Source organism: Pan paniscus, chromosome 15, assembly GCF_029289425.2.
Source record: "Pan paniscus chromosome 15, NHGRI_mPanPan1-v2.0_pri, whole genome shotgun sequence".
Lineage (NCBI taxonomy): Eukaryota > Metazoa > Chordata > Mammalia > Primates > Hominidae > Pan > Pan paniscus.
Genome location: NC_073264.2, coordinates 95,456,963 through 95,481,370, shown reverse-complemented (window position 1 = coordinate 95,481,370; position 24,408 = coordinate 95,456,963). Strand labels below are relative to the sequence as shown.

Below are 24,408 nucleotides of genomic sequence, written 5' to 3'. Positions count from 1 at the left end.
ATTGAATGGCCTTGGATTTGAATCTCAAGGGCGTTTAACTTAACTTCCATGCAGCTCAGTTTCCTATCTAAAGAGGAGTGACAATGGTACCCACTTCACAGAGTCATTGTGAAGATTTCGTGAGATAATCCAGAGGAAGCGCTTGGCAGATATTATTCCATGTCTGTCTCTCCCACCAGACTAAGACCCCTGGAAGGCAGGACCTTTCCCAAGTCATCCCCAATTGGAGCTAAACACCCATTTTTCTTTTTACAAGTATCTGCACCTTGGTGCTAATTAAGGGCACCTAAGACATCTCTGCCAACTGACACAGGGCAACCACATTGATGCAACTCCAGCCACATTTTGGTATTAAAAAAAAACTTCATAGAATTGAACACAGAGCAAAGTTAATTTGCAGCATTTCTGTGTTTACTCAGCTCTCCTGACAAAGCCTCCCATTGGTTAATGACTCGGGGGAGAGGACTACCAAGCGGTGAAGGCCACTGGCCCCTCTAACCATTAACCACCCAGGAAGCTGGCAAACAAAATTTAACGGGCAGCATCCACCGCAGGCTTACTGTACACATGCTAGGGTCCAGGACAGCAGGACCAAGCCAGCAGAAACAGCCTGAGCCCACCGCAGACTGTGAGTAACACCTGAGAACCCTCTGTCCCTCCCCCTGCCCGGCCTCCAGAGCAAAGCCATGGCTGCAGCTCGCTTGCTTGTTTGGTTTGTTGAGATGTTTTGTTTTTTTAAACAGTACATTGAACATTAGGGCAGCCAGCAGTGTTATGAGGCAATCTTGTTAGGATTTTCCAGACCCCAGAGTCTGTGAGTCATCCACAGGGGTTCTGATGTCCCCTGGGTTCCTGCCATGCAGGGGGCTGACACAGAGGGCTGTAGCTAAGAACCATTCTCGTCCACTGCCATGATTGATGCTCCTAAGCCCAGCCAGACGGCCACAACAGCCACAACAGCCACAGAGTCACAGCCTGCAAGCTACAATGCATCTGCTCCAGTTGGCACCATTGATGAAGGATGCTGGCCGCGGGTGGGGGCCGGGGAGGGCTCAGCTGGCCCAGTGCAGGGGTATTCTTCTGAGTCACGCAGACCTGTCTCCACCACGGCTCCTCACTCAGTGACCTGGGGCAGAGATAATGCACGGAGAACAGAACTGTCTGCACTGTACCACATGTCATGAGGTTTCACTACAGATGGTCAAGAACTGTGCCTGGCTCATAGGGCATTTGTGAAAACAGAGAACACAGTGAATATTTACTAAGTGAGTCTCTTCAGAGATGAGGAACAAAGAGGGCATACTTGACATGAAATGCATGAATAATATTGATACTCTGCATTTTTATATGGCTGAGTACTTTTTTGTTTGTTTGTTTGTTTTTTAAGATGGAATTTCACTCTTGTTGCCCAAGCTGGAGTGCAACGGTGCAATCTCGGCTCACTGCAACCTCTGCCTCCTGGGTTCAAGCTATTCTCCAGCCTCAGCCTCCCGAGTAGCTGGAATTACAGGCACACGCCATCACGCCCAGCTAATGTTTTTGTATTTTTAGTAGAAATGGGTTTCGCCATGTTAGCAAGGCTAGTCTCGAACTCCTGACCTCAGATGATCTGCCCACCTCAGCTTCCAAAAGTGCTGAGATTACAGGCATGAGCCACCACACCTGGCCATGGCTGGATACTCTTAAGAGCTGTTTTACTCATCATTTTGCTCTCTGTAGAGACAGGCAGAATGGCATGGCACAAGCTCCAATGTCAGACATCTAGGCTTAGAATTCCAGCTCAGGGGGAGTTACTCTGTCTCCCTGGATCTCAGTTTTCTCATCTGTAAAATGGGCCCCAGGATGACCCATTAAGTGAGGTCACATAAGCCAAGCCCTGATAACAGCCACGTCTGGTATTCACAACAATATTGTGGGGTGGGTGGAGTTTCCACCCTCATCTTAGAGAATTAACACAGGAGAAGGTGAGGCATGCAATCTCCCCAGAGCTGGCAGGGGAGCCCATCCTACCATTGGCATCATACCGCACAGGGCCTGTGCCTGAGAGGAGATCCCAGATAGGTATGGCAGTGACCAAAGCTAAGCAAAGATTTCACTGCCTGTCATGGGGCAAGGCCATAGAGAAGCACAGATACAAGGCTTCCTGGAGGCGGTGACCTGGGACCTGAGTCTCAAAGGACAAGATGGAGTGAGCCAGATGAGGCAGGGAGATGAGGGACCTATAGACTGGAGCCACATAGGCAGGTCTGAGGCAGATCCATCTTTGTTCCCTGCTCCCAGTCCAGAGCTGGGCTCAGCAAACATGGAAAAATCAAAATGACCTGCCCTGGGGAACTGCAGTGACCTGTCTTGCTGTAACCTGCCCTATAGTGATGTGACATGCCCTGCCCTGCCCCACAGTGGGAGAAAAGGCTGATGTGTGCTGGAAGAACCCCTGGCACCCAGTGTTGCTGTGGCTGAGACCCCAAAGGGCCAGATTTGAGGCTGGAGGCAGAACTGTCACCAGGGACTGGGACACAAAGACCCCCTGGGCTACGTTAGTGAGAATCAGCCTTGTGGTCGGCAATGGGGAGTCCCTGAAAACTTCAAAGCAGAACTGATCAGCTTGAATTTTTGAGAATTTAAAAAGATGCAGCTGCAGATGGGTAAAAGGGCTGGAGGGAGTTGAACAGGAGGCAGGGAGACAAGGTAGGGGCTACTGCTGAGTCCTGGGAGAGATGAGGAGGCTGTGCAGAGGCGCTGGAGAATAGACAAACACCAGAAAAATGGGTAAGGCTAGAGGTGTTATTATCAGCTCTATTTTATACTGTGGAAACTGAGGCAGAGTTTAAGTAGCCTGTCCCACATCACCTAATTCATACATGGCAGTGCTAGGGCCCCAATCCAGCTTGATCTGCCACGAAACCCAGGAAAAGAAAAGAATTGTCCTGAGGACCCAGAAATCCAAGTCAGAAACCCAAGGGAGAATTCAATAAAGCCCATCATTTGGGTGCGGGGAGTGGGGAGCACGTCACACCTGCCTCTATTATCTAAAGCAGAGAACTAGGGGCTAGAGCAGCCAACAGGGGTTGTTTTCCACCCTGGTGAGATAAGGGAGACACGCAAGGAGGGTTTTGGGAGACTCAGGAGAACTAAGGGTTTTGGGGGGGAGTTCCCACCTGTCTTTCTTGAGATTCTGCTTTTGGAACACACCAGGGAAGGGGCCTCTAGGGAATTCCAGAGCAGAACAGTGGTTCCCACACTCGGAGCGCACCTGTTAAAAGAAAACTTTAGACAAATTAAACGTAGCAGAGTTTATTTGAGCAAAGAAACAATTCATGAATCACATAGCACCCTAAACCAGTAAAGGTTCAGAGAGTGCCACCCAGCAATGTAGGCAGTATTTACAGGCAGAAGAAGGAAGTGACATACACACATAGGCTGATAGGTTACAGCTCTGTGTTTGCCTTGTTTGAACATGTCTGAGCAGTTGGCAGGCTGTGATTGACTGAAAGTTCAGCTGCTATGATTGGCTGAGACTTGGTTACTTGTTACAAACATATACTCTCAAGTTAGGTGCAGTTTGTTTACATATTAAGCTAGGTTACAGTTTGCTACATGAGGAGGCAGCTTTAGCCCATCTTTAATTTAATTTAACACACCACAGCCTCCTGGAGCACTGGTTTAAATGAGGGTTCCCAGCCCCTCACCCAGAATGGCTGGTTCAACAGTGGGTGGTGCAGTAAGACCTGCTTCTCCTGTAAGCATCCTGTATTTATTGTGATACAGGTAGCTCCACACAGCACAGGGCCTGAAACCACTAACCTTGCAGGCAGACAGTGTCCACTGACTGATTCCAACCTTGGGTGGATTTTTTTTAATTGCTCTTATGGAACTCTTTTTAAATCATTTATATTTAATTTTTTCCTTAAATTTGTATTGTGGGAAAATATAATACCTAACATTTTAACTACAAGCATACAGTTCATAAAAGTACATTCACATTGTTGTGCCACCATCACCGCCTTCCATGTCCGGAACTTTTTCATCATCCCAGACTGAAACTCTATACCCACTCAACAATAACTCCCCCATCTCCCATTGCCCCAGCCCCTGGTAACCACAATTTTACTTCTGTCCCTATGTATTCGGCTACTCTAGGTGCAGAATTAGACTCCATTTGTCCTTTTGTGTCTGGCTCATTTCACATAACATAATGTCTTCCAGGTTCATCCATGTTGTAGGAAATGTCAGAATTTCATTCCTTTTTAAAGTTGAATAGTATTCCATTGTATGTTTATACCAGACTTTGTTTATTCATTCATCCATTGATAGACATTTGGGTTGTTTTCATCTTTTGGCTATGGTGAGTAATGCTGCTGTGACTTTGGTCTACAATTATCTTTTCAAGTTCCTTGACTAGCTGCTTGCAGTTCTTTGGTGTATATACTCGAAGCAAAATTGTTGGGTCAAATGACAATTTGTTTAATTTTTAAAGAACTGTCATATTGTTTTCCACACATTGTAGAACTTTATATTCCTACCAGCAATGCATAAGGGTTCCAATTTCCCCACATGCAATGCTAACATTTAAATTAAAAAAAAAATTTTTTTTAAAGGAAATCTTGCTATGTTGCCTAGGCTGGTCTCAAATTCCTGGCCTCAAGCATTCCTCCTGCCTCAGCTTTCAGAGTAGCTGGGATTACAGGCACGGGCCATCATGCCTGGTGTGCCAACTTATTGTTTTCTGTTTTGTTTGTCTGTTAGTAGCCATCCCTATGGATACGAAGTGGTATCTCATTGCGGTTTTGATATTCCTAATGATTAGTGATGCTGAGCATCTTTTCATGTGCTTACTGGCCATTTATATGTTGCCTCTGAAAAGATGTCCACTCAAGTCCTTTGCCCATTTCTAACTGGGCTTATTTGTTTTGTTGTTGTTCTTGGGTTTTAGGAGTTCTTTATATATCCTGGATATCAATTCCTTATCAGATATGAAATTTGCAAATGTTTTCCCATTCTGTGAGTTGCATTTTTACTTTATTGATAGTATCCTTTGATGAACAAAGTTTTCAATTTTGATGAAGTCCAATTTGTTTATTTTTTATTTTGTTGCCCATGGCTTTGGTGTGATATTCAAGAAATCATTGCCAAAGCCAACATCATGAAGTTTTTCCCCCATGTTTTTTTCTAAGATTTTTATAATTTTAACTCATCTTTAGGTCATTGATCTATTTTGAATTAATTTTTGTATATGGTGTTAAAGGTCCAATTTCATTATTTTGCATGTAAATATCCAATTTTTCAGCACCACTTGTTGAAAAGGCTGTCTTTTCCCCATTGAATGGTCTGGCATCCTTGTCAAAATCATTTTACTACATATGAAAGGCTTATTTCTGGGTTCTGTATTCTATTCCATTGGTCTCTATGTATGTCTTTATGCCAGTACCACACTGTTTTGATTATTATAGTTTTGTAGTAAATTTTGAAATCAGAAAGTGCAAGACTTTCAACTTTGTTCTTTTTCAGTATTGTTTTGGCTATCCAGGTCCCTTGAGATTTTTATATAAATTTTAGGATAAATTTTTCTATTTCTGTGAAATACAGAACTGGCATTTTGATAGGAATTGCATTGAATCTATAGACTGCATTGGATAGTATTATCATCTTAGCAATTTCTTCCAATCCATGAATGCAGGATGTCTTTCCATTTATTTACGTCCTCTTTAATTGCCTTCAGCACTGTTTTGTACTTTTCAGTGTATGTCTCTTACCTCCCTGATTAATCCCTATTTTATTCTTTATCATACTATTGTAAATGGAATTGTTTTCTCAATTTCCTTTTCAAATTGTTTTCTTTGTTAGTGGTGGGAAATGCAATTGATGTTAGTGTTTTGATTTTATATCTTGCAACTTTGCTAAATGTGTTTATGAGTTCTACAGAATTTTTAGGGTTTTGAACATATAAGATCATGTCATCTGTGAACACAGACAATTTTACTTCTTCTTTTCAAATATGGATACCTTTTCTTTCCTTGCCCAATTGCTCTGGCTAGAAATTCCAGTGCTATATTAGGTAAAAGTAGTGAGAACAAGCATCCTTGTTTTGTTCCTGATCTTCGGGGAAAAGCTTTCAGTCTTTCACTATTGAGTATAAAAGGTTTTATAAATATGTAGTCTTGATTATGTTGAGGTAGTTTTCTTCTTAATTTTGTTGTAGGACTTTCTACTTAGTCCAGCTAAACATGGGGTCCTTGTCACATGGCCATGAAAGATTAGGCTCACAGACACTTTGAGGTGTGAATAAAATGGAATTTATTGAGTGAAAAGGAAAACAACTCAGCAAAGCAAGAGAGAGTCCTGTTAACAGGCCCTCATCTGACTGACTGAATCCCCAGATTACCACATCGGATCAGGAGAGAGAGGCCAAGCTCCTCCCCGCTGCAAAGGGCACAAACTTCCCACAGCTCCACCCCATTCTCCCAGTGCGCAGGCCAATTGAATGTTCTCCAGGCACCTCTTTACACTTGACTGTCTCAATCTGCTGTGTGTTTTTATCATGCGAGGGTGTGCTGAATTATGTCAAATACTTTTTTCTGCACCAATTAAGATGATCATGTGATTTTTTCTTTTATTTTGTTAATATGATGTATTACACTGATCAATTTTTGTATGTTGAAACATCGTTGCATTACAGAAATAAATCCAAATTGGGTATGACATATAATCCTATTAATAGGCTCTCAAAATTAATTTAATCCATTATATTAGTCAGGGTTCTCCAGAGAAACAGAATCTATAGGATATATAGAAATATATATAAGAGGAGGCATTATGGGAATTGCCTTACGTAATTACAGAAGCTGAGAAGTCCCACAATCTGCCATCTGCAAGCTGGAGACCCAGGAAAGCCAGCCATGTAATTCAGTCTGAGTCTGAAGGCCTGACAACCGGAGGAGCCAATGGTGCAGCTCCACAATAGGAAAAGGGCCTAATAAGGCTGCTGGTTTAAGTCCCAGAGTTTAAAGGTCCAAGAAGCAGGAGGCCCAGTGTTCAGGGCCGGCAAACACAGATGTCCAGCTCAGGGACAGAAGAGAGAATTTGCCCTTCTCCTACCTCTTTGTTCCATTCAGCCTTTAATAGATTAAAAATGCCCACCCATATTGGTAAAGGTGGCTGTCTTTACTCAATCCACTGATTCATATGCCAATTTCTTCCAGAAATACTGCCACAGGCCTCTTTTATGTAGGCACTAATTCCTTTTATGAGGGTAGAGCCCCCATGAATAGGTTTCCACATATGAATTTGTGGGGACACAAACATTCAAACCTTAGCAGCTGGTAAAACATTATTTTTGAGTGTGTCTGAGACAAAATAAATTGAGCAAAAATGGACATAATTGAAGGATGAAATCGTTCTACAGCAATTTAGACACTTCAATACCTCATTCTCAATAATGGATAGAACAACCAGACATAAAATAAGTAAGAAAATAGAGAACTTGAATATCACACTAAAAACTAGATGTATCAGACCTATACAGAACACCCTACAACAACAGAATACACATTCTTCTCAAGTGCAAATGGGACCTTCTCCAAGATAGACCCTATGTTAGGCCACAGATCAAGAGTCAATAGATTTTAAAAGACAGATATCATACTAAGTATCTTCTTCAATCACAATGAGATGAAGTTAGAAATCAATAACAGAAGGAAAACTGGAAATTTTACAAATTGTGGAAAAAACAACACACTCTTTATCAACCAGAGGATCAAAAAAGATACCACCAGGGGAATTAGAAAATACTTAAAGACAAACGAAAATGGAAACACAACATACCAAAACTTATGGAATGAGTGAAAGCAGTGTGATGATAGAAATGTAAAGCTGTAAACACATTAAAAACAAGAAGATCTCAAATAAACAATGGCATATATTAAAATTCAGGTGTTAACTTTAGGATGCTAATGTAATCCCCATAATAACCACAAAGGGATGAGAATAGAAGTATTAAAGTGTTTCAATACAAAAAAGCATTTCAGTACAAAAACTAAATACAAAAAAGGACAGTAATATAGGAAATGAAGAACCAAAAATGTTATATCTTCTTGCTGTACTGAAAACTTTATTAATATGTCATTGCCTTGTCTTTTGGAACTTTTTTAATTCAAAATCTATTTTGTCTAATATTAGTGTAGCCACCCCTGCTCTCTTTTAATTGCTATTTGCATGGGGTAACTTTTCCATCCTTTCACTTTCAGTCAGTCTATTTACATTTTTGGATCTAAAATGAGTCTCTTGTAGACAGCATATATTTGGATCATATTTTAGAAGGCTAATGTGTAAAAATAATTTTTAGTCTTGTTTATAATTTAGGGACTAGAAAAAGAGCAAACTAAACTGAAAAATAGCAGAAGGAAGGAAATAATAAAGATTAGAGCAGAGATAAATAAAATCAAGAATAGAAAAACAATAGAGAAAATAAATTAAACCAAAATGTAATAGGTATGCTCATAATACATTTAGCCCATAGTATATTTGATATAACCAGCTTTACTTCAATAGCATACAAAAGCTCTGCTTCCTTATAGCTCTGTTCCTACCTGTTTCCAGTTACTGATGTAACAAATTATATCTACGCATCATGTGCCCAAAAACATAACTTATAATTGCCCACGCATCTACCTTTACCAGAGGTCTTTTATTTCTTCATTCAGCTTAAAGTTACTGTCCAGTGTCCTTTCATTTCAATCCAAAATAAAATGCCTCTCATTTCTTGCAGGGTAGGTATTGTGGAAAAAAAGCTTACTCAGCTTTTGTTTTTCTGGGAATGCTTTAATTGTGTTTTGCTTTTCTTCCAGCATTTTGAACATATCCTTTGGGTGGGTTTTAACCTTTCTGAGCACCTATTTCTGCCTGCCTAAAATCAGGTTAATAATACTTACTTTAGGAGTGTTTTGGTAATGGTTAGATGACTGAATATAGCCAGACTACCTAGATCAGTGTTGGGTACCTGTTAGGCACTGGATAAATCATAACGGGTGTTATTCATATCTCCAGATGAGGAAACTGAAGTCCAGCGCCCTCTGTGATGTGCTCCAGGTCACACAGCCAGTGTGGAGGAAGGAACTGGGGCTTGAATGGGGTCTTTTGCCTGCCTCCTCTTGCACTACACCCCATTGACTCAGAGACTGCCACATCATCTAACAAGCTTTTCTGATTTGGCAGGGCCTGGCTATACTGGACAATGCCACTCCTCCTGTACACCTGTCTTCTCTGGCTGTCCACCAGCGGCCTCTGGACCGTCCAGGCCATGGATCCTAACGCTGCTTATGTGAACATGAGTAACCATCACCGGGGCCTGGCTTCAGCCAACGTTGACTTTGCCTTCAGCCTGTATAAGCACCTAGTGGCCTTGAGTCCCAAAAAGAACATTTTCATCTCCCCTGTGAGCATCTCCATGGCCTTAGCTATGCTGTCCCTGGGCACCTGTGGCCACACACGGGCCCAGCTTCTCCAGGGCCTGGGTTTCAACCTCACTGAGAGGTCTGAGACTGAGATCCACCAGGGTTTCCAGCACCTGCACCAACTCTTTGCAAAGTCAGACACCAGCTTAGAAATGACCATGGGCAATGCCTTATTTCTTGATGGCAGCCTGGAGTTGCTGCAGTCATTCTCAGCAGACATCAAGCACTACTATGAGTCAGAGGTCTTGGCTACGAATTTCCAGGACTGGGCAACAGCCAGCAGACAGATCAACAGCTATGTCAAGAGTAAGACACAGGGGAAAATTGCCGACTTGTTGTCAGGGCTGGATAGCCCAGCCATCCTCGTCCTGGTCAACTATATCTTCTTCAAAGGTATTCCCACCCATCCCCGTCTGAAGGCCCATCCACTATGGCCAGGAATAACAGCCGCTAAAATCCAGGGCACACTCTTGGGCAAAGTCTTTGATTCTGTAAAGCACATACACATCTGGGAATCTCCATCTTCACCACAATCCTGCTGGGTAGGTGGAATTATATTATTTTACAAAAGATCAAAATGACACCCAGAAGGGTTGAGCAATGTGCCTACATTCTGGCAGGTTGGTTTGAGGCCCACACCTGTAACCATGAACAGTCTGGCTGCTTCATGCTCCACAAATGCTGACTGTCAAGCACTGGGCCAGGGACTGGAAAAATGGCCTAGAACTAGACAGAACCCCACCCAGCCCCTCGGGAACTCTCAGATGCCCCCAAAGCCATCCTGCACACACTGCTCTGACCAGGTCCTGCTTCAGTTTTTCAATCTTCCTGTTCATAAAAACCTGGAAGCTCTAGGGGGGAATGCACTTCCAGGCTTTTTCCAGCTTCTAGAAGCCACATGGGTGGGCCTCTCTTATTTTCAAAGCCAGTAATTGCAAATTCCCACCTCTGCTTCCCTCATCACATCTCTCTGATTCTGACTTTGCTGCCTTCCTCTTTGACTTACAAGAACCCTCAGGATTACACTGGATAATGGCCCACCTGGGTGATCCAGAATAGGCTGCCCATCTCAAGGCCAGCCGATTAGCAATTATGATTCCCTCTACAACTTTAATTCCCCCTGGACATGAAAACTAACATATTCTCAAGTTCTGGGGATTAGAATGTGGACATTTTGGAGGGCTGTTATTCTGCCTGCCACAAAGCCCAGGCCTCTTCTGTCTCATGAGCCCTCTTGCAACTTATCTGACTGCCTAAAACATCTTCCCTCACTTCAAATCTTAGCTCAATAGTCACCTCCTCTGTGAAGCCTCCCCAGATTCACCCAGGAAAGCCTTTGCCCTCATATGCATGCTCAACAGTTTGCCCATGCCTTGTTTGGGCAATCATCTTGCCATAACATGTTGTTTAGCACCCAGGTGGTTGAGTTTCAGTTAAGCAATCATATTCAAAGGAATGCAGGTAAAACAGCCAAAATAAGCAAACTAAGCCAGTATCTCTACTGAACATGTGTCTCTTGACAAGATCATCAGATCAGTGGAGATGTGATCCCCAGCCAGGACCCCTCATGCCCCCTTCCCCTCCTCCCCAGCTCTCTCTCAGGACCTCCCATCAGACTGTGCCCACCTCCCCTCCCATCCCGCACCTCCTTACTGCCTGGACTGCCTTAGCATCTCTACGAGTCCTTCTTCTCTACCTGCCTCTGGGTCTTTCCTGCTCTCCAGCACAAGGCTGGGAACTCCCAGGAGAGGCCGCCCTCTTCGCAGGATGGTGAGGCTGAGAGGCTGACCAGGCAAAGGCAGCCTTCCTAACATCTGACTATGGGAGGGCCAGGGAGGCTGGGAACATTTGCCCAGAAACTCTTCTGTGTGTTCCCACAAATTCCATAGACCATCTCCCCCACGAGACTGTGCACTCTTGTGCAGGGTATCTTTGCCTCTTTGGGAGATTCCAGTGCCCTTGTTTAATGCTTGGTGCATGGAACAAGCTCAGCAGTGGTTGCACAGAGGTTCAGGCAACACAACCTGGGGAAAAGGCACAGTAAACCCAGGTGCAGGGAGGGCCCTCCTGAGCCTGAGAGATGCCTGAGCACATGTGGTGGAATGGGTGCTGGTGGAACGGGTGCTGGCCTGGTGTCATTCTGTACGAGGTTTCACAGTGTCCTCAGGACCACAGTGGGGCTAAGTGGATAGGAGATCACAGCTTTAGGTTACAAAATCAGAGAAACTTGGAACACCTGAATGCAGGACCAGACATTGATGGAGGTGAAATGCCTCATTGTACACAGATTTTCTATAGTACAACAAAACGAATCCGCGAGTGTTTGGTTAAAACTTTTGGCAAAATACTCTGAAATATTTCTAGCAAGCCAGGATAATAAACAGAAATCAAGATTAGTGTAGGTATTATCACTAAATGTAGAATATGTAAAATGGCCCTGATGTGTTATTTATTTATTTATTTATTTTTATTTTTTTTGAGACAGAGTCTTGCTCAGTTGCCCAGGCTGGAGTGCAGTGGCAGAATCTTGGCTCACTGCAAGCTCCGCCTCCCGGGTTCACGCCATTCTCCTGCCTCAGCCTCCTGAGTAGCTGGGACTACAGGCACCCGCCATGACACCCGGCTAATTTTTTTATTTTTTTGTATTTTTAGTACAGACGGGGTTTCACCATGTTAGCCAGGACGGTCTCGATCTCCTGACCTCATGATCCACCCGCCTCGGCCTCCCAAAGTGCTGGGATTACAGGTGTGAGCCACCGCGCCCAGCACCTGATGTGTTATTTATCGGACTTTCTTGACAGTTTTTTTTTAATAACATTAAAAATATTGTTAAAAGATTTTCCAGAGGAGCCATCCTTGCTCTCTCAGATCGTCCCCAATAAATTCTTTCTCTACCACCAATTCTCCTAGAACTTTTTGAGAATAGATCCCTTAAAGTAGAGGCTGAACCCCATTTTGTATTTTGTTTTGTGTCAAACTATATACATTATGCTCACTTCTAGAAAAGAAATACTCCATAAAAAGCAAGCAGCAAACTGTTAAGGACGAAAAAAACCTAACAATGAAAAATATTTTACCCACTTTGTTTTTTTGCTGTAAGTTAGCCACAAAATACAACTGCCCTCTGGTTCTGAGGATTTTAGACCTCCTTTGGAGGATGATTTGAGAACCCTCAAATAATCTCATTTGCCGTGAGACAGACGGACGGTGAGTTTACTACCATGGGCCAGTGTCTGCAGACATCAAGGTTAGTGAGGTCATTCAGAAGGGACCAGCATAGCTCTGGTGTCTCTAGACTCCGCAGCCATGGCTGATTTCTCTACATCCATCAGCCTCTCCCTGTTGTCTCCATAAGTAGCTATTACAAAAGGTTTGTGGCTGGCTTAGAACCAAGAATTTTGGCTGAGCAATCCATAGATCCCACAGACAGTAGGATGGAGAAAGGGCTACCTGGAGTGATGTTCTGGCCACCTTTAGGGAGCCTGGGATGGGAAATGGTGGCCTGGCAAGGGCTTCAGGGCTTGTGGTCAATGGCAGCCAGGACACCTGGGACCCGCTGGACTCAAGGGCCTCAGTCGTCGCTTTAAGACTGGGGAGACGTCACCTAGAGCAGACAGACCCTGTGACACTCAGCCCAGGTAAGTTTCCTGCAGGTGGACTCAGTTGTCTGGAATAATTTCAGAAGGACAGAAGAGGTCCCGCTGGTGGCGGACAATCAGGCAGGCTTTGGCTCAGTCTGAGGAGCAATTTTCTTCCCATCAGAGCTGACCAGTACCGCCAAGTCCCATCTGTGAAGGTAGTGAGCTCTCCATCTCAAGGCAAAAAAACAAGCTGGATGGTGGCACCCTGGAACATGGTAGATGGGACTTGAGGGCCTGCTGGGGGTGGGAGTCTGTGACCCTGAAGGAGTCTTCTCACCCTGACTCTTCATTAGGACAACGTGGCCTAGAAGGAAGGACCATTCAGCAGGGTCAGGAGCCTCAGCTGGGCCGGCCAGGCTGGCAGGGGTGGAGATGGCCCCCTCGCTTCCCACCAGGGGCTCTGAGTTTGAGACTTGAGGTCTAGCACCACTTCCAGAGCCCTCAGAACTGGGACGCACTCTAGGCATGGGGAGCCAAGGCACAGTCTGACCTACCCCCAAATCCAAGGACCAGCACCCTCTTGGTCTCTCCCTACTTCCTTGTTTAGAAGCCAGTCTCAGAAACAGAGCTCATCCTCAACCCATTCCAAGAAGTAGAGGATGAAACAGGCTTTAAATTTCTGGGAATTTTTATATCTTACCTAAAAACCCTTGAGGCTTGAATGGGGACATTCCAAGCATGCAGAAGGCCACTGTGTCACTTGGACAGTAGGCCCATGAGGTCACCTGGAACTGTGTTTTCCTCTCTGCCCTACAGACCTGTCTCCTCCTCTTCCTAGGCACATGGACACAGCCCTTTGACCTGGCAAGCACCAGGGAGGAGAACTTCTATGTGGACGAGACAACTGTGGTGAAGGTGCCCATGATGTTGCAGTCGAGTACCATCAGTTACCTTCATGACTCAGAGCTCCCCTGCCAGCTGGTGCAGATGAACTACGTGGGCAATGGGACTGTCTTCTTCATCCTTCCGGACAAGGGGAAGATGAACACAGTCATCGCTGCGCTGAGCCGGGACACGATTAACAGGTGGTCTGCAGGCCTGACCAGCAGGTAAGTCCTCCAGCCATCGTGTTGATTTCTGCAATGCACGTGTCCCCAGAAAGTGGGGCACGTGGAAAGGGAGTATGCTGGGGCATCCTTCCTTCCCTGGACTCACCCTCCAGGGCTCAGTTTTCCTGTCTGCTGGGCCCCCAAAGGCTGTAAGGTTCCCTAATCTAGAGCTCACACTTATTTATTGATCTGTCCATCAACACTGAAATACTTTGGGGCATTTCACAGAGTGAGGTTCCCTTTCCCTGTGAGGTTCATACATACCCTCTGCATTGTCATATTTTTGCAGCATTTTCTTAAAGTAAGTTCACCAACCACCCAGCTACACACTTATCCGTTTTGTTATCTTGCTTACCTGAAACCACACCCTGCTAAAGATTCTTGGGAGACCCCATAGAAATATAATGAAAATGACCTCTGTATACATCATGGAGCCAATGCAAAATCTATGAATGGTTCTTAAGTTACTCAGGGCATCTAACTCTTCAATCAATCAATCATCAGTAAACAACTAAGAAAGCAAGGCTAAAGTAGGTAATAAGCGAGTAAGTAGAAAGAAAGCAAGGGCTGCATATCCTGAAAAGGCAGTAGCCAGGAGGAGAAGCGGCCAATGGATTCCCTCTATCTCTGACCTCAGGCCCAAGCAAGGGGCTGGTACAGGGTTGACACTCAGGCAAGGTCAGCTGAGGATGTGAGTCAGCAATGAATGAATGAATGCGTGAATGAATGGATGGGTGAGTGAATGGATGGAAGAATGAATGAGTGAGTGAATTAATGGATGAATAAGTGAGTGAGTGCCTAGAATGGTGAGTGAGTGAATGGATGGGTGAGTGAGTGAATGGAGAATGAGTAAATGAATGGATGAATGAATAAGTAAATGGATGCATGAGTGAGAGGATGGATGGGTGGATGGTTGGATGGATGGACGGATGGACAAACAAATGAGATTTTCCCCCCAAGCACCCCTGAGCTAGACAGTAATTGAAATTATTGTCATGCGAGTGTGCAGCCCTGCTCCTCACCTTAAAGGAGGAAGGAGGTGTTCTTAGAACATGGTCCTCATTCTCAGGGAAATTCAAGTTCCGTCTGTGCAGAAGGGTCAGAAAATGCCAACCAGCATGAAACCTGGTGGCAGGGGGGCTGATGCAGACTCAGAAGCAGAGGGGATGCTGAGGAGGGAGTGGGAATGTAGATCTGGAGTAGCTCAGGAAGGCTGGTGGATCAGGCAGCATTTCATTCACTCACTCACTCATTCATTCATTCAATGTGCATTTCATTCACTCATTCATTCAATGCACATAAACGGAAGCACCTGCTATGTAACATGCCCTAGCTAAGCACAGGGGATGGAGTGGTGAATAGGACAAAACAGAGCCCTTAAAGACACGCATTGTAGAGCAGAAAACAGATTCTGGTGGAATTAATAGTGGTACGACAATGTGAGTTCTGAGTGAGACAGACAGAGATATGTAACATGCCACTGGTTGGGAGGTGGGAATGCCTGACTCTGCCCGGGGAATGGGGAAGGGCTGCAGAGCAGGTTGTTTTCCCTTGAAACTGCTTTGAGTGTGAATGGAAGTTCAGCCAGGGGGAAGTGGCCTCCAGACCCGACATGAAGTCAGGGGACCATGCCCAGAGTGCCAACAATGCAGGGCCAGCAGTAATGAAGACAAATTTGGCTTCAACAAATGTTGTGGTCTAAAAATTTTGCAGTAGATAATCTAGGAGGAAGCTCCTCTACTTTATTAATATGTAGGTTTTGTGGTTTATGGTTTCAGATTGTTTTCATTTTGAATGATACCTTCAGAGATCTATTTGATGCTGGGTGCTTCTAGAGAAGTTCATCCAGTTCTGTGAATGCACATGCAAGTGTCTGGGAATTTGACTTCTCTCCTGTAAGGAAGTCATGTAGTCAGCCCTGTGTTTCTGAGCAATCCCCTATAGCTATGTGGAGGACACAGTTCTTAAACCATCCATAACTACACTTGAGTGTGTGTGTGTGTACGCATATATATGCGTGGGTGTGAACCTGTGTCTGGGCGATGCTAGGGATCCATTTGCCATCTCTTCCTCCTTTCTACCCACCAAAGAAAACCTGTAATTTAGGTGTAATACCACAAGGGGGTGATAACGCATCATGATGCAAACAATGCATTCCAGCTCATACTCCACTGAAAATGATGGGAAGGACTATCTATCTTTCTTTACACCAAAAATAATCTTTTCATGAAAATACTTCAATGTGAGCAACATTAATCAATAATACATACCTTAAAGCCCCAGCACCTTGCTCTCAGAGAGCTGTCAACAACGCAGCAGGCGGCAGATGGCAAAACTAGTCCTGGCCTTTTCAGTTCTGTTGCCTCCCAGTTGTGTGACTTTGGGGGAATTCCTCAGCCTCTCTTAAGTGTTGGTCTCTCAACCTGGAAATTAAAGATGTTGATTCCGACTTCATAGGTGCGTATGTGTGTGTGTGCACATGCATGTGTGTGAGAGAGAGAGACAGAGAGAGGAGAAAAAAAAAGTAAAGAACATAGACCAGGTGTTTGGGATAAATTGGTCTCCCTTCCTTTCTTTCTGTTACTATTTCCGCACCTGGAGAAGGTACACACCGACTCGCCTCTGGTTCTTCTCCCTCTCCTTTAGAAAAGGACAGCTTCCACTTCACACGGGATGGTTGCCAGTCTCCGGGCCTCACTCAGGGCTGCTTTTGCTCAGTGAGGAGAGGGTCTCGTGCCTTCCCTCCCATCTGCCGAGAGAGCCGGTGCGAGTTCACTGACACCCCTCAGTTTCAGTGTTTTAGACATCTGCTCTCCCTCTGGGGAGAAGGCACAAGAAGAATTTAAAAATAACACTAAGGCCTTGACATGTTAAAAAGCGTAGATGCCCGTGCTGCCCCTAGGGTGACCCCACTTACCTTTCTAGAAACCCCACCTGCTTCATCTGGTAGACACTGCCAGCTGAATCAGATTCTTGCAGAATCACAGAGATTTAGCACCCACCTGCCCTGGGAGAGCCTGTGTTCAACCACCTTTGTGTGCAGGTGAGGACATTAGCACAGAGAGGGGCTGGACTTGGCAAAGGCCACACAGCATTAGTGGCACAGCTGGAGCCAGGGACCACTGCTCCCTCCAGTCCTCTGCTTCTAGCAGGGGTTCTCCTGGGACTAAAAAGGCTTCATTATGGACTATTGTCTTAAATGCTCCATGGTCCAGCTGCATCCCAGGTGGAATCAGCTCGAAGGAATTGCAGAGAAGAAAAGAATGTGCAATTCAGAGGCCCCGTGGGAAAGCTGCCTGTGTCATGGAGGCAGAGACAGATCCTGCCTCCTGCTCTGTCCCTTCTCCTACCCACAAAGAGCAAGTCAGGCTGGAGGGCAGGAGCTGGAGGGAGCGCACGAGGAAATAAGAGTCTGGCCAGGAGAAGAGGTGCTGCTCTCCCCTCTGCCAGGCCCAGCCCTGGAATGTCTAACTCTGTCTGCTTACCCCGAGCAGCCAGGTGGACCTGTACATTCCAAAGGTCACCATCTCTGGAGTCTATGACCTCGGAGATGTGCTGGAGGAAATGGGCATTGCAGACTTGTTCACCAACCAGGCAAATTTCTCACGCATCACCCAGGACGCCCAGCTGAAGTCATCAAAGGTAAATGTCATGGGAACCCACCTTTTCTTCCCCCTCCAAAATTCACAATATAAATATAATACTAGGAAGTGGCACTGAGTTCGTTCATGAATGAGCCTCTAGGTCCCTGGCTGAGAACCCCAGGTTGAGTCAAAGCCCCTTGTCTCACCATGAGGTAAATGGAGGCTCAGCAAGAAAACATGACATCCCCAAGATCACACAGGAAGCTATCGACACAGGAGGGCCACAGGCCAGGCACCTACCCATCCCACCAGACCACACAGAGGGGAACTGTGAAAACCAAGTTGTCATGGCAGAGCTGTGAGTGGCCCCTGGCAAAAAGAAACAGAAAAAGTGGTAAATGTCTAATTGGGATCATATTGAGCCTTCTACCTAATTACATCCATTCAATTACATAAATCCTTCAGCTTTATGTTCTGTTATTCATGCATTCAGAAAATTTTTACTGAACACCTACTATATATCCCAAACTGTGTAGGCCCTGTGTATGCCCCCATTACTCAGATGTGTGGCCCCTGACCTCAAGACACAGGACTTTGTGGCCTCCGTGGTACCTGGCACGTAATATGTGCTCAGTAAAATGCGTGCTGTGTGAGTGGATTGAGTCAACACAGCTGCCTTCTCAGAAGGCAGGTATTATCCCAATTTCTCAGATGAGGAATCTCCTGCTCAGGGAGGGTATGCAGCTTCCCCACAGTCACAGAGCTAGTAAATAACAGTTTGATGTTTGATCTCAGGCCTGTTGACTCAAAACCTCATCTGCTCAAGACACACTGCAGGGGTTCCAATCCGAGCTCAGCTTCTTCCTAGCCATGGGTGCCACTCACAGAGCCACCAGAGCCTGAGTGTGCTTGCTGGAAAGAGTCGCTGGAAGTTCCCACCCCTTAGGGTGTTGTGAGCTCACCAATATCACCTGTTACTTATTTAGCCAGGTTATGAGTTACCAGAGTCTTTTGATACAAGCTAGGCAGACGTTTTGCTGACTTCAGAACTCCTCCTAATTTTGATCACAACAAGGACATATCAACAGTCAAAGATTTACATTTTTAGATTCTGCCTCAGCTTTCCCAAACAGAACAGACATAGGCACTTTGCATAACTTGAACCCTAGCATTTACCCAGCAGAGTGGAAAGGGAGCGAGATCTCCCTCCGCTACCCCAGGATGGTAAGAAGCGCCCAACATGGACAGTGAAGCCCAGTTCAAGCCATGAGACCTCTAATCTCCATGTGATGGGCCCAATCTGCCCTTTTTATAGGAAGTGTAGGTGCAGCCCGGGTTCTGGAGGTGGACAGACTTGGGCTGTGTAATCCTGGGGCTGCCACTTGGATAAGAATCCAGCAAGTGACCTTCTCTGACACTGGATTTACCTTCCCAAAACCAAGGACGTGAGGGGTCCCAGCAATGAGTCAGGAAAGCGAGAACGCACAGCAGGTCTCACTACCCATCTTCACTCTGTACCTAACAGGTGGTCCATAAAGCTGTGCTGCAACTCAATGAGGAGGGTGTGGACACAGCTGGCTCCACTGGGGTCACCCTAAACCTGACGTCCAAGCCTATCATCTTGCGTTTCAACCAGCCCTTCATCATCATGATCTTCGACCACTTCACCTGGAGCAGCCTTTTCCTGGCCAGGGTTATGAACCCAGTGTAAGAGACCACCCACCCAGAGCCTCAGCACTGTCTGACTTTGGGAACCAGGGATCCCACAGAAATGTTCTGGAGAGCGGGAGGTTTCCCCCAGTCTCCTCCAAGTTCTTCTCCCTCCAACCAGAGTTGTGTCTACCTTTAGGCATCTTTTAATAAATGTCATTGCGACTCTGATGACCGGTGTGGTTAAAGAGAAGGGCAGGGGGGTTCTGGAGGTTACTGTGTTAAAGTGGTGTTTGCAAATCCCCAGGCCTGGCATCTTCATCCATGTGGGCTGCCATAACAAAGCACCACAGGCTCATGAACAACAGAAATGCATTTTTCACAGTTCTGGAGGCTGGAAGTCTGAGATCAGAAGCCAGCCTTGTTGGGTTTTGGGGAAGGTCGCTTCCTGGTTCAGGGGTGGCATCTTCTGGCTGTGTCCTCACAAGGCAGAAAGAGCAGAGAAAGCTCTCTGGGGCCTCTTTTATAAGGGTCCTAATCGCATTCATGAGAGTTTTACCCATGACCTAATCACCTCCCAGAAGCTCCAACTCTAACACCATCAACTTTGGGATTTGGTTTTAATGTATCCATCTGGGGAGACACAAACATTCAGGTCATAACACCTGGTACTGCCACAGGAGGAGCAGCTCCTCTGGCCAACAAACCCTCCCCTCTTCCCTAATAAAAGACAAACTTCAGCTGAACTAAATCTATAGTATAAATGAGGAATGAATGACTCACAAATCGGACAGCCTCCTCAGCTGTGAGACTCCGGTTCAGCCACGTGGTGGAAGAAGATTTACAGACAGAAAAAGGAAAGTGATGTACAGAAAACAGAAGAGAGGAACAGAAACAGCCGGATTGGTTATAGGTTGATGTTTGTCTTATTTGGCTACTTTTGATCAGCCAAAACTCGGTGACTGGCACAAGTGTAGGCTATGGTCTGTTCATCCCTCCACTTGTTATAGTTCATGATGTACTGAGAAATCTTTAGGCCAAATTTAAAATATGTAAGGAGGCCGCATTAGGCTAAACTTGATTTAACAGCCCTGACAACTGCAGACGAATGTGGCATCTTTAATTTGTCATGGGTCTTAGGGGTCAGGGCGGTGCAGGAAGGTATGTGGGAAAGAGACAGAATCCCAGCCAGGTCCATGAGAGCTAAGATACTGAAGGTCTTTTAAGGTTTCTAGTCTTTAAAGTTTCCTGGGGCTGGGGGGCGGGGCGGGGGTTGGACATTTCTGGGCCCCCACCAGAGCAGCTGACGCTGGAAGCCTGTTGTGGGTGAACAGTGGAGTCTTACTCCAGAAAGATAGGAGGAGACTTAGCAGATGTGTGTGATATGGTTTGGCTCTGTGTCCCTACCCAAATTTCATCTCAAATTGTAATCCTCATATGTGGAGGGAGAAGCCTGTAATCCCCATGTGTCCAGGGAGGGAGGTGATTGGATCATGGGGGTAGTTTCCCCCATGCTGTTCTCATGATAGTGAGTTCTCATGAGATCTGATGGTTTTATAATTGCTTGACATTTCCTCCTGTACACACTGTCCCTCTCATCTGCTGCCAGTAAAATGTGTCTGCTTCCCCTTCCGCCATGATTGTAAGTTTCCTGAGGCCTCCCCAGCCATGTGGAACCATTAGTCAATTAAACCTCCTTTGTTTATAAATTACTTGGTCTTAGGTAGTATCTTTATGGCAGTGTGAAAAGAGAGTAACACAGAATCAGTTCCAACATTCATTGGTTTTCCTTTCTTATTGCAAAAGCAACATGCACTGAAGCAAAACCCCAGGTAGAGGCTGGGGTTGGGCCATCTTATGGCAGTTGCCCTAACACTGCGCTAATATGATACTACCCCCTACAGCGCCAGGAACACTGTTTCTGTTTGGTGAATGATTGAATTCGTCTTATTCATTTTTTCTTTTTTTTTAGCTGTTTCTTCTCTTTTTTTTTTATTATACTTCAAGTTCTAGGGTACATGTGCACAACATGCAGGTTTGTTACATATGTATACATGTGCCATGTTGGTGTGCTGCACCCATTAACTCGTCATTTACATTAGGTATATCTCCTAATGCTTTCCCTCCCCCCACCCCACAACAGGCCCCAGTGTGTGATGTTCCTCTTCCTGTGTCCAAGTGTTCTCATTGTTCAATTCCCACCTATGAGTGAGAACATGCGGTGTTTGTTTTTTTTGTTCTTGTGATAGTTTGCTGAGAATGATGGTTTCCAGCTTCATCCATGTCCCTACAAAGGACACGAACTCATCCTTTTTTATGGCTGCATAGTATTCCATGGTATATATGTGCCACATTTTCTTAATCCAGTCTATCATTGATGGACATTTGGGTTGGTTCCAAGTCTTTGCTATTGTGAATAGTGCCGCAATAAACATAGTGTGCATGTGCCTTTATAGCAGCATGATTTACAGTCCTTTGGGTATATACCCAGTAATGGGATGGCTTGGTCAAATGGTATTGCTAGTTCTAGATCCTTGAGGAATCGCCACACTGTCTTCCACAATGGTTGAACTAGTTTACAGTCCCACCAACAGTGTACAAGTGTTCCTATTTCTCCACATCTTCTCCAGCACCTGTTGTTTCCTGACTTTTAATGATTGCCATTCTAACTGGTGTGAGATGGTATCTCATTGTGGTTTTGATTTGCATTTCTCTGATGGCCAGTGATGATGAGCATTTTTTCATGTGTCTGTTGGCTGCATAAATGTCTTCTTTTGAGAAGTGTCTGTTCATATCCTTCGCCCACTTTTTGATGGGGTTGTTTGTTTTTTTCTTGTAAATTTGTTTGAGTTCTTTGTAGATTCTGGATATTAGCCCTTTGTCAGATGAGTAGATTGCAAAAATTTTCCCCCATTCTGTAGGTTGCCTGTTCACTCTGATGGTAGTTTCTTTTGCTGTGCAGAAGCTCTTTAGTTTAATTAGATCCCATTTGTCAATTTTGGCTTTTGTTGCCATTGCTTTTGGTGTTTTAGACATGAAGTCCTTGCCCATGCCTATGTCCTGAATGGTATTGCCTCGATTTTCTTCTAGGGTTTTTATGGTTTTAGTTCTAACATTTAAGTCTTTAATCCATCTTGAATTAATTTTTGTATAAGGTGTAAGGAAGGGATCCTGTTTCAGCTTTCTATATATGGCTAGCCAGTTTTCCCAGCACCATTTATTAAATAGGGAATCCTTTCCCCATTTCTTGTTTTTGTCAGGTTTGTCAAAGATCAGATGGTTGTAGATGCGTCTTACTCATTTTTTTGTTTTTGTTTCTGTTTTTGTTTTTTTAATATGCTTTTTACATCATTCACTTTTATAAGCTAACCAATACAGTTTAAAATTTTTCATTTTTAAACGAAAAGTGGCATTTCAGGCCAGGCACAGTGGTTCACACCTGTAATCCCAGCACTTTGGGAGGCCAAGGCAGGTGGATCAGTTGAGGTCCGGAGTTTGAGACCAACCTAGCCAACATGGTGAAACCCTGTCTCTACTAAAAATACAAAAAATTAGCCACGCATGATGGCACGCGCCTGTAGCCCCAGCTACTCAGCAGGCTGACGCATGAAAATTGCTTGAACCCAGGAGCAGAGCTTGAAATGAGCTGAGATCACGCCACTGCACTCCAGCCTGGGCACCAGAATGAGACTTCTCTTAAAAAAAAAAAAAAAAAGGCATCTCAAATAAATGGGGCAAACAAACTGTGTTAAAACATTTATTTAAAATGTTTGGGGACAATCTGGTAGCCAGCTGAAAGACAGTGTAAATTAGAATCACTGTCATCCTTACACCAGGATCAATTCCTGATAGATCAAAGATTTATATAAAAAATTGAAATCCTAAAATAAAAAGTACATAATGAATGTTTTAAAAATAATCTCATAATGAGAAAGACTTATCTAAGAATGCTATAAATCCAGAAATGACTAAAGAAAAGATAGATACATTCAACCACACAAACATTTTTAAAAGTATAATCAAATTTAAAAGGCAAATAACAAAGTGCCAAAAATCTTGCCATTCATATCCTTAAATAGCTAATTTATTCTATAAGTCATAAAATTCTGGTTGACTGTAGGATAATGGTAGCTGCATGAATATTTCTTACACATCACCCCAACAAGCTATAAAATCAGCAGTAGTGCACATAAAACTACACATGACCTAAGCCCTCACCATTACATCACCACATGAAATTGGAGCCCCAGGAAGGGGGCAGTTTAGGGGACAGGAAAATATTTTAAGAAATAATGGTTAAATTATTTTCTAAACATGATGAAAACTATAAATTCACAGTTCCAAGAAATTCAACAAGCCCAAAGCAGGAGAAAGAACACCAGCCAAGGTGCTCTTTTAATAATCAATAATTAAAAATCAATTTTAATAATCAAATTCCTTAAAACTAAAGATAAAGAGAAAATCTTAAAAGCAGCTAGAAAAAAGTATATATTACATACAGGGCACAAAGATCAAAATAAGGATTGATTTCTTATCAGAAATTATGCCAGCCAGCTGAAATGATACACAAAGAAAGGCATATTACCTCTGCCATATTTGTGCCCAACGCGTACAACCTAAAGTTGACATGTAAAATATCAGAAAATTCCAAATTGAAAGACATTCTACAAAATATCTAGCCAGTATTCTTCAAAAGGTCATAGGTCAAGAAAGACAAAACTTGAGAAGCTGTGCCATACTCAAGGAGAATGAAGAAATGTGACAACCCAATGCAACATGGGTTCCTGGATTGGACCCTGCACAAGAAAAAAGGATATTGGTAGGACAACTGAAAAAAAGCTTGAATAATGACAATATACAGAATCACTGCAATTTCCTGGTTTTGACCATTATACTATGTGATGTGGTTTGGTTCTGTGTCCCCACCCAAATCTCATCTTAAATTGTACTCCCATAATTCCCACATGTTGTGGGAGGAATCTGGTGAGAGATAATTTGAGTCACAGGGGCAGTTTCCTCCATACTGTTCCCATAA

The 24,408-nt window shown here is 44.4% G+C and overlaps 1 protein-coding gene across 1 annotated transcript; it reads left to right on the top strand.

Moving 5' to 3' along the window:
• The first annotated feature begins 466 nt into the window (after positions 1-466).
• Positions 467-19,604, top strand: SERPINA6 (serpin family A member 6). The gene is made up of 5 exons (XM_008958247.4): positions 467-628; positions 9,211-9,842; positions 13,869-14,139; positions 17,634-17,781; positions 19,249-19,604. The coding sequence occupies exons 2-5, from the start codon at positions 9,230-9,232 to the stop codon at positions 19,432-19,434; spliced, it is 1,218 nt and encodes a 405-aa protein (XP_008956495.2). The 5' UTR covers positions 467-628; positions 9,211-9,229; the 3' UTR covers positions 19,435-19,604.
• Positions 19,605-24,408: the final 4,804 nt, after the last annotated feature.

Coding starts and splice junctions, on each gene's coding strand:
- SERPINA6 (XM_008958247.4), top strand. CDS start 9,230: ATGCCACTCCTCCTGTACACCTGTCTTCTCTGGCTGTCCACCAGCGGC. Junction 9,843..13,868: donor CAACTATATCTTCTTCAAAG/GTATTCCCACCC, acceptor TCCTCTTCCTAG/GCACATGGACACAGCCCTTT. Junction 14,140..17,633: donor TCTGCAGGCCTGACCAGCAG/GTAAGTCCTCCA, acceptor TACCCCGAGCAG/CCAGGTGGACCTGTACATTC.